General features: G+C 48.8%; 1 protein-coding gene across 1 annotated transcript in view; it reads left to right on the forward strand.

Moving 5' to 3' along the window:
- Window positions 1–16842, forward strand: part of Bcr (BCR activator of RhoGEF and GTPase) — a 124317-nt gene that overhangs the window by 90377 nt on the left and 17098 nt on the right. The window contains exons 9-15 of the mRNA XM_021173661.3: window positions 2519–2640; window positions 3576–3744; window positions 5749–5868; window positions 6680–6755; window positions 8494–8598; window positions 9038–9112; window positions 14814–14911. Coding sequence (XP_021029320.1) covers window positions 2519–2640; window positions 3576–3744; window positions 5749–5868; window positions 6680–6755; window positions 8494–8598; window positions 9038–9112; window positions 14814–14911 — 765 coding nt within the window. The remainder of the gene's footprint in view (window positions 1–2518; window positions 2641–3575; window positions 3745–5748; window positions 5869–6679; window positions 6756–8493; window positions 8599–9037; window positions 9113–14813; window positions 14912–16842) is intronic.

Genomic DNA, 16842 nt, shown 5'->3' on the forward strand with positions numbered 1-16842 from the left:
AACAGTTGAGATATCAAAAGTACTTGCCAGGACCAAGCTAAGTCTGCCTCTTAGAACCTCTTAAGCGGGCATGCCATTGAGAGAGCATTCAGTGCCAGGGGACTCTCCTCTGAACATTACGGACCCACAGCTTCTAGGCTGATCTTAGGATTCCCTCTGCTGGTTATTACAAAAAATTCAGTTACTTTGTATAGAGAAAAGACTGCCACCTGGTGGTCTGGAGACCCACTTCTGTGTCCTTACTGAGGAAGCAGCCATACAGTCATTCCTGGGTGGATGTTAGTGCCCTAGTACCCTCCTGTATTTCTACCACTGACCTAAAAATCTAGATACCCAGTCTCTAGAATCTGCCCCCCCCCCAGCCTCACACATTTCTACATGTGTATAGCGTTGCGCTGGGGAGATAGCTCAGCCGTTAAAGGCTAGGATCGCAGCCCCCAAAGACAAATGCACAGATATGGTTTCTTGAATCTTGTAGCTACTCTCACCCAGAAAGCCTTCCACCCTGTGGAGGTGTGTGTGTGTGAGAGAGGGAGAGAGTCATGATCTTAGCATGCTGGTCGTCTTCCTGTCCTTCCACATGGACACCCATCTGTAGGAAATACTTGGCTGTCTTGTGCAAGCAATCAGGCAGCCATGATGAACTGAGCTACCTGTATTGGTGACATGTCACCATCTCTCCATGCCAGGGGATGGCTGGGGCCCCGTCCAGGCTGCACCAGAGCGTGAGAAGTAGGATTTATAGCGATGGAAATGACAGGCACAGAGGAATCACTGGGCGCACTGCACAGCCCCAGTCCACTGTGATGAGGGCGGGGAGCATCCTGCTCCTTGGGGGCCGCGGGGGGCAGCTACACCTCAGGCTGGGGTAGGCAACAGGCTTTCGTGCACTTCGTGGTCAACATCTGCCCTACAGATCCTTCCCAGGCAACATGGAGAGCAAACAGCCTCTAGAAAGCCTTCCTGAAGCCAGCTGCTTCTGCGGGCCTGTGAGCTCCTGAGGTCAGCGAGCATGCTGCTGTATGCAATGCTGCCTTGGGATGGCCTTTCTGGGGCCATTTTCTTATCTTTGAATTGGGCATGGGGGTGGCTCACAATAGCAGTACCTCATCCTACCTCTGCCTTCTGCGTGGCACGTGAGATGTCTGAACATTGTTTTAATACACTGATGACTTACCTTATTGTGCCTGCTTAGCCACGTCTTGGGCTGTACACGTGAGGTGGACTGGCGCATGGTTCTCAGATGGGCTGTTGAGGTAGAGAAGGCTCAGGACCTGCAGGGAGACACTCTTCATATTCTTATCCTTGTCCTAGGCCCTGCCCACCCATGTCACACACCTGTGCTGCCTACCTGTTCTGTTGGCTTTGTGCTTAGGCAACAGGTGTCTGTCTGGGTAGGGGTCAGAGGTGAGGTCCAGACATAGGCCCACAGCTTCTTGAAGCCTTCTGCATTAGACTCAGCTCATGCCCTCAGCACTGCCTCTTCTCAAAGAATTCCTGGGTCCACCTTCTCACTACATACTGAAAGGCTGGCCAGTCAGTTCCTGAAGTACTGTGTGTGCCTAGGAACAGTCCCTTGACAGGAGCACCCCTTCTGTGTGGCTGATCTCAGGCCAACGCCTCAGGAGGCACTGGTCACCCCAAAGTGATGTCCGTCTCTGCCCCATCCTCTGGTGCTCTTCTATGGACCAAGCATCTAGGAAGAGCTTGGAATAATTGGCTGGACAAAAGAGATGCCAGCAGTCGAATCTATTAGCAAGCAAATAAGATAAACAGAACATTTTAGAAAGTTAATGTGGGCTGGTGAGATGACTCAGCAGGTTAGAGCACTGACTGCTCTTCCGGAGGTCCTGAGTTCAAATCCCAGCAACCACATGGTGGCTCACAACCACCCATAATGAGATCTGATGCCCTCTTCTGGTGTGTCTGAAGACAGTTACAGTGTACTTATTTATAATAATAAAAAATCTTTTTTTTAAAAAAGAAAGAGAGAGCCGGGTGTGGTGGCGCATGCCTTTAATCCCAGCACTCAGGAGGTAGAGGCAGGCCGATTTCTGAGTTCGAGGCCAGCCTGGTCTACAAAGTTAGTTCCAGGACAGCCAGGGCTACACAGAGAAACCCTGTCTCAAAAAACCAGAAGAGAGAGAGAGAGAGAGAGAGAGAGAGAGAGAGAGAGAGAGAGAGAGAGGCGGGGGGGGAGGGGGGCTGGAGAGCTGGCTCAGTGGTTAAGGGCACTGACTGCTCTTCCGAAGGTCCTGAGTTCAAATCCCAGCAACCACATGGAGGCTCACAACCATCCGTAATGAGATCTGATGCCCTCTTCTTGTGTGTCTGAAGACAGCTACAGTGCACTTACATGTAATAAATAAATAAATCTTGAGAGAAGGTACAGGGAGTGAAAATCCCCAAAGAGGTCTCTAGGTGGTCTCCTTGCTCCTTCTAATCCCAGAGGGCCCAGGATCCCCCTTCCCACATATCTGTCACCCTGACTTGCCCCCTGTCCATATTGTGCCCGTAGCACCGGCAGCTGCTGAAGGACAGCTTTATGGTGGAGCTGGTGGAGGGGGCCCGCAAGCTGCGTCACATCTTCCTGTTCACTGACCTGCTCCTCTGCACCAAGCTGAAGAAGCAGAGTGGAGGGTGAGTGATGGTCGCTGTCCCTGGTGGCTCAGGGGGGCGGCTTTCTGACAGACATGAGTAACAATGTGGCCAGACCTCCCACCTCTTACATTGTTTCCATCTGTAGCTGCCTGGTCCCTCGCCACAATGCTGGGGAGGGTGGGTTTCTGAAAGATATAAATAACAGTGTTGCCAAGCCTCCTGCTCCTTACATTGTTGCCGTGTATATATAAGAAGCCAGGCTCAGAGTCAGCACTGTCACTAGCCATCTGGAGATGTCAGGGCCAGTGACTTGTCTTTGCCTCCTGTAATGAGGGGCAGACAAGGTTATGACTCCTGTGTTGTTGGAGGAAGCTCTCTTCATACATCATCTTAGAAGAGTGTGTGTCTGGGGCTGCAGGGCTGGAGCAGGAGCCTCCCCTGTCAGCAGGCAAGTACTAGGAGGGATATGCATTTTTGTCTAAGTTGTGATGCCTTCTAAGTTTTATATATACCACCACTAGTAAATAGACACACGCATGCACACACTCTCACCCCACCACCACCACCACCACCACCACCACCACCAGAGATTTGCCCAGGATACATCAGGTTAGAATGGTGCCAAGATAATCATGTTAGAACACACCAGAACACAGTGGGATCCCCTACACATTTTTACTGACTTTGTGCAAATGAACTTAAATCAATCCACTCAGCAGGGAACTTCCACCCTGACAGTCAAGTGAAGTGATCCTAACAGATAGATCACAGCCTTTCAAACTCTATGGTTCTGAACTTGTGTCCTATCCTGTCCAAAACTGGGGCCACCAATGCCTGCTGTCAGTCAGCCTCAGCCTAGCTTGTTATGTGAGACATGTGCGGACTTTTAAAGTCAGGTAAAGAGCCCTCAAAAGCAGTAATGTTAGCGAAGGAAAGGTCGGTCTGTTAATGTTTCCACTCCCTCTCCACCCCAGCAAAACCCAGCAATATGACTGTAAATGGTACATTCCGCTCACGGACCTCAGCTTCCAGATGGTGGATGAATTGGAGGCGCTACCCAACATCCCTCTGGTGCCAGATGAGGAACTGGATGCCTTGAAGATCAAAATCTCCCAAATCAAAAGCGACATCCAACGAGAGAAGGTGCGACTGTCAGAGAGAGCACGTACTAGGTTCTATGTAGTCTGAGGGCACAGCAAGCCCTCATGTGCACAGCACACAGGTGCTTCCTCGGTCTGGCCCCACAGCTGGTCTCCAGGATCTGCTGGAACCCTTGAGAGTTCCCAGCTCCCAGAGTACTATCCATGTGATCCTAGATGGACTCTGGTTGTTTTGAGAGCCTCCAACTAAATTCGAACTCTCATACCAAAGTCACTAGCAAGCCAGCCCCAATGGGAAATGAGACTTACTGGTGATGGTGCCCACAGAGTCCTGTTATAGGATACTTGCCTTGTCTGTAAAACTGCCTGATATCCAGGTGCCTGACATGTAACCAGAGACTCTCGAACCAGAGGCTTGTTTGCACTCCTGGGTGACCTGTGGTTCCTGCCTGACCCAAGGCCAGTTTACGCCTGCCTCTCCATCACTCAGATGTTAAGAGCCGAACTTTATACCTCTCCTCTCCCCACTTCTCATCTTTTCCTCTGCCCCATCCTTGCATCCTAAGAAAACCTGGCCTAGGGTAGGCTCTGATGTTTCTCATGGAAGATGTAAATTTAATATATTGCCTCTATAGGAAACAAGCTGGAAGGTTATTACTCACAGATCCTGAACAAGAAAGGTATACAGGGCGGGAGGACCATTTCCCACCACCCCCAAGTTACGTCAAGTTGAAATGAAAAGCGTCAGGCAGAGAAAGGGTGCATACTTGGGACAAAAGAAGCATTCTCTTACTTTTGGGTTCTACAACACAGGCTCCACTCTGGCCTGGATTAACCCCAGACACTAAGGGTCCCCATTCTCACACCTTATACTTCTAAAACTTCTAAAAGTTTTCCAGAAAAAAAAAATCTGCCGAGTTGTCCTGGCTAGTATCCTGACCCTAAGCAGCCCTCCTACCTCAGCCTCCTCCATATTTGGAACTTCAAATGTATGTGCATTTCACCTTGTTCACCCAGCAGTGTATAGGGAATAGGGTATGGATTGATTTGGGTTTGCATGCAAGTGTTTGAGTGCTTTGCGTAAGAGGAGTTGGAAAAGCCAAGAGCCTGGACTCCTAGGCAGGATAGAGGCCTCCAGGGTATGGCCTTGAGCTGTCACACCTCAAAGTCCTTGTCTCTGGAGCTTTTGAGGTTCACCATGCTGATCTCGGGCAGTATCCAGGGAGATGTGCGTAATCACTTAGTGGCATCCTGCTTAGGCTGTCGAGGGCTCGCAGTCTGGGACGAGAGGCTGGAGAGTGTGGCCCTTCCAGCTGCTTTGGATCACAGGCTCCTGAATTTTTTTTTCTGGAAAACTAATAGAAGTTTTAGAAGTAAAGAGTGAGAATGAGAACCCCTAGAGTCCGGGGTTAATCCAGGCCAGAGTGGGGGCCCTGGCATTAGCCACAAATGAGCAGTATCTTCAGAAGGGCCTTAGCTCAGGGATGCTCTCTCAATCCCTGGTGAGGTATCGCAGCAGGACAGGTCCTCTTCAGCCTGCATGCCCCCTTCCTCCATTGCCACACTGCAAGTGTAGCACATTTAGCAGCATGTAGCAAACCCCCCTAGCTTCAGAAAGGGAGACCCAAGACCACAGTAGATAATAGGTCATTTATTCATGGTTTCTGTAGTAGAGTGTCTCCGAGCAGACAGGGAGCAGGCAGAAAAGGTCCCCTAGGTCCTAGTCACTCCCGAATATTGTCCAGGTTTTGAAAAAAACCTGAAGGCCTCTCCTCTGCTTTTATAAGGCAACCTGACTCCTTCAGAAAGGGCCTAAACGAGCATATCCCTAGTTTGTCCTGGGGCTCAGCCCTAAGAAAAAGGTTCTTCACATCCTCTAAGGGGCACCAGCAACAGCCAAGGAAGGTCCTGGGCTGTATGAGCAGGCAGATGGGATTTCTGTGTCACATGAGCCCAGGGTTAAAGGTGGAGAGCAACGAGCCACAACTGAGGAGGAGCAGGTGACATTGGTTCCAGAAGAAAAGGCAGGGCTGTTCTCTCTCCACAGAGAGCAAACAAGGGCAGCAAGGTCATGGAGAGGCTGAGGAAGAAGCTGTCAGAGCAGGAGTCACTGCTGCTGTTAATGTCCCCCAGCATGGCCTTCCGGGTTCACAGTCGCAACGGCAAGGTGAGTGCCAGCTGTGGTCCAGACTCTCCCAGCTGCCTTCCGTCCCCAGCTCTTGTGTCCCTTTGCAATAGCTGTTCTTCAGCACAGGGGAGCATCCCCATTCGGAAAGAGATCACCACAGCATGTCACATGTCCCTTGAGGGTACACATCCCTCTGATGATGCTTTGGGCTTATAGTCTCCATAGCAGATGACTCAGCTCCTACAGCTGGGAAGTGGTAAGGGCTCCAGGGAGGGAATAGGGCAGGCAGTGTACATGTGTTCGCAAATGTGACCTTGAGTACAAGAACTCTGCCTGGGGAACTCCAGGGTCATTGACATTCTCTTCCGGTCTGGTGCCATCTGTAGCCCAAGACTCCCTCCATAGCACCATATGTACTTGTGAACACATAAGATGATTTACTCTTTAGCACACGGCAGGGAAGACAGGTGACAGACTTTGTAGACTCTTGTCTCCGTCTTGTCTTCTTCCCAATTGGATGCAGAGGTTGGATGGCCATCAACCCTCACCTTAAAGAACTGCCTCATAACCCCTCCATATTCTTCAGCTGTCCCCCTTCTGCCAGAGTCATCCCCTGACCCGGACATTTCAAGTAAGGCCTATGCTGGACACAGTCGTACTAGATTTGGGTACCATAGCCCCAAGTACAGTCAGTACAGTAGAGCGTACAAAACAACCAGCTTGGCCTTGAGCACACCTGGACTCAGGCAGCTGGTGTGTGTCTCCTCAGACAGCCCTCTGGGTTCTCCCAGTATCGATCCAGCCAGACTTGGAGATAACTGGGGCATGCTCTTGTCTTTGCTCACCACAGAGTTACACATTCCTTATCTCCTCTGACTATGAGCGAGCCGAGTGGAGAGAAAGCATCCGCGAGCAGCAGAAGAAATGTGAGTTTTCCCTGTACCTGGAGAACCCGGTGTCTTAGTAGGGGTTTCTATTCCTGCACAAAGCATCATGACCAAGAAGCAAGTTGGGGAGGAAAAGGTTAACTCAGCTTACACTTCCACATGTTTGTTCAGCACCAAAGGAAGTCAGGACTGGAACTCAAGCAGGTCAGGAAGCAGGAGCTGATGCAGAGGCCATGGAGGGATGTTCTTTACTGGCTTGCCTCCCCTGACTTGCTCAGCCTGCTCTCTTATAGAACCCAGGACTACCAGCCCATGGATGGTCCCACCCACAGTGGTCCCTTCCACCCTTGATTACTAATTACAGCTGGATCTCATGGAGGCCTTTCCTCAAGGGAGGCTCCTTTCTCTGTGATAACTCCAGCTTGTGTTGACACAAAACCAGCCAGTACATTGGCCTTCGGCCTTTGGGGGCAGATGGATTCTCTGTGGGCCATTGTTGATGTTCTAGCTCTTCTCCCCTCCCCTCCCCTCCCCTCCCCTCCCCTCCCCTCCCCTCCCCTCCCCTCCCCTCCCTTCCTGGTTTCTCTACTCGGCTATTCTTTGGGGAGGGGCTTTAGACCCAGGGCAGATGTGTGGAGCCCCGCCTAAGTCTGCAAGCACAGAAAGCTCCCCAGCCCCTGTGTGCTCTCCCACCCATCTGTGTGCCCTTTGACCTGAGATTCCTACCCTAGACTGACTCAAATCCCTCATTCTTGCCAGCTGTTCCTTCCACAGGCTCACACACCTTCTGCCCTCTCACCTGTCACAGCCAGGCCTTTATGGCATAATCTCCAGTCAGTCTCCTTGGGCCTCCTCTGTTCACCGGCTACTCCCCTGGGGACTCCATTGCCCTGCCTCTGCAGGCAGTGATGCAGGAAGAGCCTTTGGCTGGACCTACCTAAGGAACCATACTGTGTTGGTCCACTGTCCTCTGCCTAGCTTACCCTAAGACACTTAGACCTCACTGGAATGGCCCCTTCCCTCTCTAGGCAATTCCTCCTCTTGGTGACTACCTTTTCTGGAATTGTTATCTGCTCTTTGGGTCCTGGGACAGTGTTGGGAATAGAGTGGTAGATCTCACCCCAAAGCCTGGGGCTGCAGCTGCTCCCCATTAGCCAAGAACTGTGTCCTCAAAGGCCGGCTTTTCCTTAGTGCGAGGGCAGCTCCTGTTGAAGGTGGCGTTGGGGTTCAGTTTCTGCAGAGGCAGCTGTGGGCTCTGCATGCCTCTGACCATCCTGGACTCTCGTCTCTAAGGCATGATCATCATTTATGCCTTCCTTTCAGTGCTTCTGTGGCCTGGAAGAGACCAAGGGGCTTCTGCCAGGGCTTGTGTCTCAGAGATTCTTGGCTTAACATGGGGATCCAAACCATCTCCAGTTTGGCAGCATCTGTCCCTGCTCAGAGGTGCACCCAGACAGAGAGACACAAACCCACCTTAGCAGAGTAGAGGACAGAGCTACTTGATGTCTGTCTGGGGAGACCTACCAAGGTGATGTATCCAGACCGATGTGTCCAGCACTCCGGTGGCAGGTTAATGCTTGTGAACATGAGTTTGTAAGCAGTATTGACAATCCTCTCAGGAGCCCTCAGGCCTGGGCTCTCCAGGGCCTCATCTTGCTCTGGGGCTAAACCTGCATTTCAACTGGGAGCCAGTAAGTGGGGCCCTGCTAGTCCTCCTATACTATACGAGAGTGCCAACCCAACCTGACCTGTCTCCATACCTGCTCCGCCTCCTCAGGTTTCAAAAGTTTCTCTCTGACATCTGTGGAGCTACAAATGCTGACCAACTCATGTGTAAAACTTCAGACGGTTCACCACATTCCACTGACCATCAACAAAGAAGGTAGGGCTGGGCTCCTAGATATCCAGCTGATCTGTTTGGAGCAGTTTCTCCCCTTGAAGCTATTGCTGGACAGTCGATGTGACTGACTGTACAGCTTTTGTCCCCATAGCCATAAGGCTTGTGGCATATGGTAGATGTAAACATGGGCTCACACTGAGTCATGCAAGGTTTTGTATTCAGTGCCGCACAGGGGTCTGTGCTTAGAGACAAGCTTCCTCTGCCCACACCCATGTCACCCTGACCCCTCTCCTTGCTTTGGAGCTGTGTTTTGGTCACTCCTTTGCCTGTGCTTTGATGCCAACTAGACCCTCAGATTCTAAACGCAGAATCCACAGTGGGCACATACTCAGACAGTGATACTACTGTGCCCAGTGCTGGATCAGCCCTACCCTCCCGTCCTGGTGAGGTGCAAGGTTAACCTCTTTGGTCTCTTGCACAGATGACGAGTCTCCTGGACTCTACGGCTTCCTGCATGTCATCGTCCACTCAGCCACCGGTTTTAAGCAGAGCTCAAGTAAGTAGCTCAGGGAGGGGATGTGATGGACCCTATGAGTAAACTTTAACTAAGAAGAATTGTCCCCTAAGAAGACCAGGACGCCTGGGCTACCCAGGGAAGCCAGGCAGATATCCACCTGTCCACTGGGGGGTGCCATTCTTTGAGGGGCCATGCTGGTTGAAGCCTGCTGGGAATGGGATTGTTTTCCTCTGCTTCTCCCCCCATCCCACCCCCCCCCCACAGATATCTGTCTCAGATCCTGCAGACATGAGCTGCCCCCTGCTGGCAGGTCTTTTAATTATTAGGTCTGGAATTTGAACCCAAAGCCTGATAGCAGGAGGCAAGATGCCAGGAAGCCTAACCTCCTGTGCAGCGGCCCCACAACGCCATCAGCAGGAGGAGACTTAGCTGTTGTGTTGAGTGGACAAGAGTACACCCTTCTCTCTCCCAGCTAGCTGCTCTTCCTGTCTGAGGGTGGCACAATGCAGCTGTACTGATCTCCTAGCCTAGCTCCCCTCCCCAGCTCTTAGGCCCTTGGTACAAGACTAAAGGGCAAGTGCAGTTTTGACCCTTGCCACAGTTGCCGCAGAACAAGAGCCTCGACAGATTCTGGAATGGATCTGTCTAGAATATACAGGAAAACTCTTAAAGCCAAGCACTTAGGAAAATGCTGTTAAGTTTTTTTATTTTATAACGAGGAGCGAGTTGATGAGGTAGCTCAATGGGTAGAAAAGCTGTCCATGCCTGAGCACCTAAGTTTGGTCTCTGGAACCCATGATAAAAGGGAGAACCTACCCCTAGATGCCATCTTCTGACTTCCATACATGCACCGTGAGCACACAAAGGCACCAGCTCACACGTCATACACACATGCAGCCACCATGTGCCAGAGTGAAGGCACCACAGCAGGTGGCTGTAATGGTCATGATGCCCTCTTCTGGTGTGTCTAAAGACAGCAACAGTATACTCATACATAAAATAAATAAATCTAAAATCTTTTTTAAAAAATAAAGGAATGAGCTGGCTATTGATAGATGAAAAAACTTAGATGAACACACCAAAAGGAAATTATACCAAAAAATCTAGATATTGTATCATTCTGTGTATGTTAAATTTGTAGAAAATGCAAAGGTTGAAGTCAGACAGACTATCGAGTGTCAGATTAAAAGGGTGAAACTTGCTTATGATTGGACTCAAGGAGGCAGAAAATTATTTGCAATAATTTTCTGAAACTATTGCATTATTTATATAAATTTTTTTTAACTTATCAGAAATTACCAAAGTGGGACATGGTGGTGCACACCCACAGTCCAATCACTCAGGAGGCAGAAGGATCATGAATTCTCAGACAGTCTGGGTTGCATTGTGACATCCTGTCTCAAAAAAAGCAAAATACAGCCATCAAGCCATATAGTTGCTATAGATGAACTGCTGGAGTACAGATGTACTCTGAAGCTGTAACAGGCTAATTCATGTCAAACTCTTTTTCTCTTTGCATTTGTATGTATACTGGCATTTACCTGTTACATTAGCTTCCTTTTTAAATTTTTTTACATTTATTTATTTGCATATATCTGCATGGGTGCCACCATGACAAAGGCAATTATAAAGAAAGCCTTTAGTTGGGCTTACATGGCCAGAGTCCCTGATGGCAGATTGAAGGCACCACAGCAGGTGGGTAGAACAGCAGCTGAGCAGTCTCACAGTAAGAAGCAGAGAGCACACTGGGAGTTGTACAAGTCTTTCAAAACCTCAGAGCCCACCCTCAGTGACATGCCTCCTCCAACAAGGCCACGCCTCCTTATCCTTCCTGAGCAGTTCACCAACTGGGAACCTAGTATTCAGACATATGAGCCTGCAGGGGCTATTCTCAGTTCAACCACCGTATGTGAGGGGGATTCACCATGTGGATCCCAGGGATTGAACTCACATTTTCAGCATTGGCGACAAGCTCCTTCACCTATTAACCCATCTCATGGGCCCCTATGTGAGTTTCTTTTCTTATTGCTGTGACAGATGCTACAAAGTACAATTTCTAAAATTACTAGAAAATACAAAGTAACACAAAATGCAACAATTACTTAAGGAAAGTTTTATTGTGGCTCACAGTTACAGGACTGTACAGTCCATCACAATAGGGACTGTGACCACATTGTATCCATACTCAGGAAGCAGAGGCCAATGCTCAGCTCACTCTGTCCTTTTTATGCTCATAGGCATTTAGGATGGATCTTCTCACCTCTGTCCTTAGATAATTTTCTCAGATAATTTCCCCCCTTGGTGATTCTAACTCCCATCCTATTAATGATCAAGATTAGCTATTGAAATTCCATACTTTGTCAACTTCACACCCAAACATCACTTTGAAGCCATAACCTTCAGCCCCTTGCCCCCATAGCCTTAAGACTATCTCAACTGTAAAATGCATAAACTCTCTACTTCCAAAACTCCCCATAGTATTTTACAACATCAACACTGCTTAAAAGTCTCAAGTCTAATCTTATCTGATATACTATAAAACAAAAACAAGTTACATGTTTCTAACATGCAATGGCACAGAATATACATTATCATAGCATAAGGTAAGAATGGGGGGCACATAGCAAGGGATGAAGGAATAAAGCAAGAATTAACATTCAGCAGGGCAAACATAAATCCTGCAGCTAAATCAGTCAGCATCCGGGACCCATGATGGAACTGTCTGAACTCCAAAAGCATTGGGTAGCCTCTCCCCTGCCCAGTTCTGCCACATGCAGCCCCTCCCTTTGGTCAGAACTACCCCCATACAGGCAGCATGCCTTGGTAGCTATCCATGGTCCCTGGCATCTTCAGCATGCTGGGTCTCTGTTGCAACTTGGGCTTTACCCCCATGGCTTTACTCATTGGCCTCTTGGGGCCTTCTTGAAGACACTACAGCTCTGTTATACATTGTGTGGCTCTCTGGAACCATTGTGCAAGATCCCATGACCCCCTCAGTCTTGCATCTGTCATGTCCGTAAAATCAGTACTATGTAGACAGCCCTGCTGCCAGCCTGGGATGGAACCTGGCCCCCTTGCACCACATTTGCTTGCCTCACCTTCTGTGCACTGACCCTGAGGAAACTGGACAGTTGCTTTCCAGGAGCAGGGTGGCACTCCTAGTGTCTTAGGGATTCATTGTTTTGAAGAGACACCATGACCAAAGCAGCTCTTATAAAGGACTACATTTAATTGGAGCTGGCTTACAGGTTCAGAGGTTCAGTCCATTGTCATCATGTTAGGAAGCAAAGCAGCTTCTGGACAGATTTAGTGCTAGAGAAGCCAAGAGTTCTACATCTTGATCCAAAGGCAGCCAGGAAGAGAATCTCTTCCACCCTGGGTGGAGCTTAACCATAGAACCTCAGTGCCCACCCCCATGGTGACACACTTCCTCCAACAAGGCCACACTTACTCCATCAAGGCCACACCTCCTAATAGTGCCACCTACCATGGGCCAAGCATATTCAAACCACCACACTTAGTTTAGACTGTCTCATTTCAAATGAATTTGCACTTCACATTGGAGAATTTGATGCATGGGGCCCTGCTTCACCTCGGGGCACCTTTCTTTTTGTCCAAAGCACAAGGTTTGTCTTTGACAATTTCAGCCATGTTTGGCCTTGGCTATAGCTTTCAACCTGTTCAAGCCCTTTTCCTTAACAAACTGCACATCTTTGATGTCTGGATATGAGCAATGGGCAGTAGCCATACCAAAGCCTGGATGTCATCTCTCCTTGAAATTTCTTCCATGAAACAAATTAGTCTGTTATTCTTTAAATTCAGCCTCACTCATATCCTGAATATTTGCCAGATCATAACCTGAATGGCCTCTTTCCCAGTTCCTCTCTGAAACCTAATGAGGTAGGCCTCCACTGTCTAATTTCTCTGGGCCTTCTGGTCCTCCACACTCCCACCAGGATGACTTACTGAACTGCTCACAGCATTCAAAGGCACTTCTAACCCAAAGTTCCAGACTCTTCCACATTTCTCCAACAAACTAGTTCCGAGGTCCTAGAATCACAGTCGGATCTATCACAGGAACACACACACACACATACACACTACCACCACCACTACCCCACCCTACCCTATCCCTGACCTTCACTCATGCTCAGACTTTCTTGTATTAGTTACTCTTTAGGTTGTTGCCACAAACATCCCAACAAATGCAGTTTAAGGAGAGAAGGGTCATAGTCCTTCATAGTGTGGAAGTCTTAAAGGCAGGAGCTTGAGACAGCTGGTTACATTGTATCCAGTAGGGAAGCAGAGAGTGAGGACAGCTTACTCTAGACAGTCTTAACTGTCTTACTTGCTTTCTCTTTTTAGTCAATCTGTCAAAAGGTATCTCACCCTCATTTAGTGTAGGTCTTTGCATCTCAGTTAGCGTAGATAATCTCTCACAGCAGTTTGTTTGCAGAGCATACATCCAGTGAGTTGCTAAGATTAACCAGATGGATGCGCCGTGAGCATCTTCCTCCCTTACCAGGCCTCCCCACAGCCCCTTGGGCTCATCCAGTAACAGGAAAATGATGCCCCAGCTGCCTTTCCAACTTGGACTTAACCTCTCCTGACTTTCTATGGTACTTTTCTGTGTGATGTCATACTCTTTAAACTTAACATTCCCAAGCCAAACCTAGTCACTTGCAGCCTCTGTTCCACTTTGTGACTCTTTGCTGTAAGCCTGATGCCATCCCCCACCCATGTCTCAATCTATTTGTCTGGACTCTTGACACTGTCATTGATAGCTATCCTGTTCCACCATAGTCAAATGTCATTATCCATCATGGTACATCATGGCACTTCATCTTGGTCTATATTGCCTCAAAGTCTTTGATGTGGCCTCCCTAGCTCCTCATCCGGGTCTTTTCTAAAATGCAGAACTTCCTCCCTTCTGCCCTTTGCCACTTAGAGTTGACCAGATCACACACACAGCCAGACAGGTGCCTCCTTTTCTTCCTGTGAAGGTGTAGAACTTCCTGTGCACTACTTCTGCCTGGTGACATTCATATCAGGCTCTGCTCAGATCATAGGAGCTTCCCTTGAGTCTCCAGTTCCGGGATAGGGGACGTCTGCTGTGGCTACTCTTTGCAACATCTCTCACCCAGCCCTGGCTGCTGGTGCCTCCGTCCCCTTCCTCTCTGCAGACCCAGCATAGGTTCCCTGTCACTGAAGGGGCTTTGGCAACCAATTACTGAGCTATATGGAAGTGGGCGTTTTTAAAAGTACTGTTTTCTGGGCAATGGTGGCGCACGCCTTTAATCCCAGCACTTGAGAGGCAGAGGCAGGTGGATTTCTGAGTTCCAGGCCAGCCTGGTCTACAGAGTGAGTTCCAGGATAGCCAGGGCTACACAGAGAAATCCTGTCTTGAAAAAAACAAAACAAAAACAAAGGGAGGAGGAGGAGGAGGGAGAGGAGGAGGAGGAGGAGAAGAAGAAGAAGAAGAAGAAGTAGTAGTAGTAGTAGTAATAGTAATAGTAATAATAGTAGTAATAGTAATAATAGCAGCAGTAGTGGTACTGTTTCCCAACTCCTCTGGCAGGACCAGGGGAATTGCACAAGGGGCCAGGTTCGTGCCAGCCACTGTTAGGGTTATTTTATGAAGGATAGACCCTTGTTTCCTGATTTGGTAAATAGCACCTGCTCTTAAGAAGAGGCTGGCAGTGTAGAAATTAGTCACACTCTCCCTGTCACTTTCTCACAGATCTGTACTGCACCCTGGAGGTGGATTCCTTTGGATATTTTGTGAATAAAGCAAAGACTCGAGTCTACAGGGACACAACTGAGCCAAACTGGAATGAGGTGAGGAGCCCGCTTCCACCAGGATGTTTTCCACAGATCCTAATTTTGGATTAGGGGCTCCCTAAGGGCTTCCCCAAAAGAAAGCCACAGGGTTGCCAGCATTCCTGGAATCTCCTAGAGGATGGTGGGCGGAGGAAGGTGTGTGTTACAGCCAAGAGATCTTATCTCTGTGTCCCCGGGAGACTTCCCCACCCACCCCAGCACAGAGAAAGAACCTGTTTTTCCAGAGAAGTGTTTAAAGAGAATACTTTAAAAGGACTCTTGAATCGTGATAAAGCCTATTGTATAGTTGTTAGGGTTCCGATTTCATTTTTCCTCAGAAGCCGGAATGAGCTCATGTGGCTATTCTCATTCCAAAGTCTGTAGTCTCTGCTTGTCAGGGCTGTAGGCCTGGCCCCCTGGACTTCCCTGATTGTTTGCAAGGGCCCTGTGTTTGGTCTTGAGACACCAGGTTTGTGTAGTCTGCTATCTGTACTCCCCAAACCTTGGATCTTGTGAGTGGAATGATTGTACAGAGGCAGTGTGCATGAAGTCCTCAGACCTGTAAGCTGCCACCTCTGGTCTCGGTGGTTGCTGTAACCCTAAAGAACCTTGCTTTAGTTGGCACAAGTGGAGCAGCCTCCCAGCCCTTGCCTACTGAGGAGTGAATGGTGAAACACCAGGCAGTTTGGTCTAATCTGCCTTGATCATGTCGCTAACGGTATGACTGTGGGACCAGATCCCAGGCCTTGCTACATAGCATCCCTGCATCATCTGTCATTATACTCTTTGTCTAAATAGGACAAGGATGTAAGGGTCCCTGTAGTTATCTCTCTGGACATGTCAGCACAAAGGGCCAAATATAAGCTGTGATGGTGGCAGAATTAAGCCATATGAGGCTTGCTTAGTGATACATTGTAGTCTCAGTACATGGAAGTAGAGGCAGGAGAATTGCCTAGCCTTCAAGACTAAACTGGGCTATATAGTAAATAACGTCCCTCTTTAAAAAAAAAAAAAAATGCCACTTGAGACCCATTGTAGGAGGCTCTATAGAAAGCAAGGAGGTTGAGGAATTGTGACCCTCACAGAGGCAGCAAAGATGGATTCTAGGTAGGTTGCAAAAGATCCAGGTAGGAGTTGTCATTCCAAAGCTCTAGGGAGGCCTGAGAGGTCTAGGTTACCTGGTGTGTACATGCAGGCCATCCAGGGAATTCACATACTCCTGACACATCTTCCTAGAAAGAGCTGCTCTGCCCAACTAGAGCCCTGCATGCCCAACTAGAGCCCTGCATGCCCAAGTAGAGCCCTGCATGCATAAGCACAGATGGAAAACGCAGAATTCATTGGCGGCTCAGAGGGTTGATAGAGGAGCAGGTTAACTCCATATTAAGCAACAAAGCTCAAGGGATCGCGCCTTCTGTCCTGCCTGTCCATGGATTACAGTTTTTTAAAAACTAGAATTTGCTAAAGCTGGAGCTTGAGCTTCTGAACACTGAATTGTACCCCTAACCTCCATTTCATTCTCCAGTCTTAAGTTCACAGCAGAATTAAGAGAAAGGGCAGGAACTCACATGTGTTCCCCACTGTTAAAATCTCGTCTGATGTAATTTGCCTATGTCGATCAATCCCACGTCACCTAGAGGCTGCCGTTGGTGTGAGACGTATACTCTGTTAATTTTTACAAATAAATAGTGACTTGTGTCTTCTATTATAGTAAAGCCATCCAGACTTATCAAATATCGATCTCTAATAATCATCAGTGCTGTTGGCATCAAGGAGTTAGGTGCTGGTGTACCAAGTTTGAAATAGGTTTGAGAGGGTTTGAAAGCTTCCAGAAACCCAGAGACCCACAGTGTAGTGACAGGGATGCCCACACGGATGCCAGGACCAAATGAGGGGGTACCATTTGTTGTCAGGCAGTGGTTCGGACATGACCTTGAACTGCAGCAAAC

This window comes from Mus caroli, unplaced genomic scaffold, assembly GCF_978045245.1.
Source record: "Mus caroli unplaced genomic scaffold, Mus_caroli_1 scaffold_9, whole genome shotgun sequence".
Taxonomy (NCBI): Eukaryota; Metazoa; Chordata; class Mammalia; order Rodentia; family Muridae; genus Mus; species Mus caroli.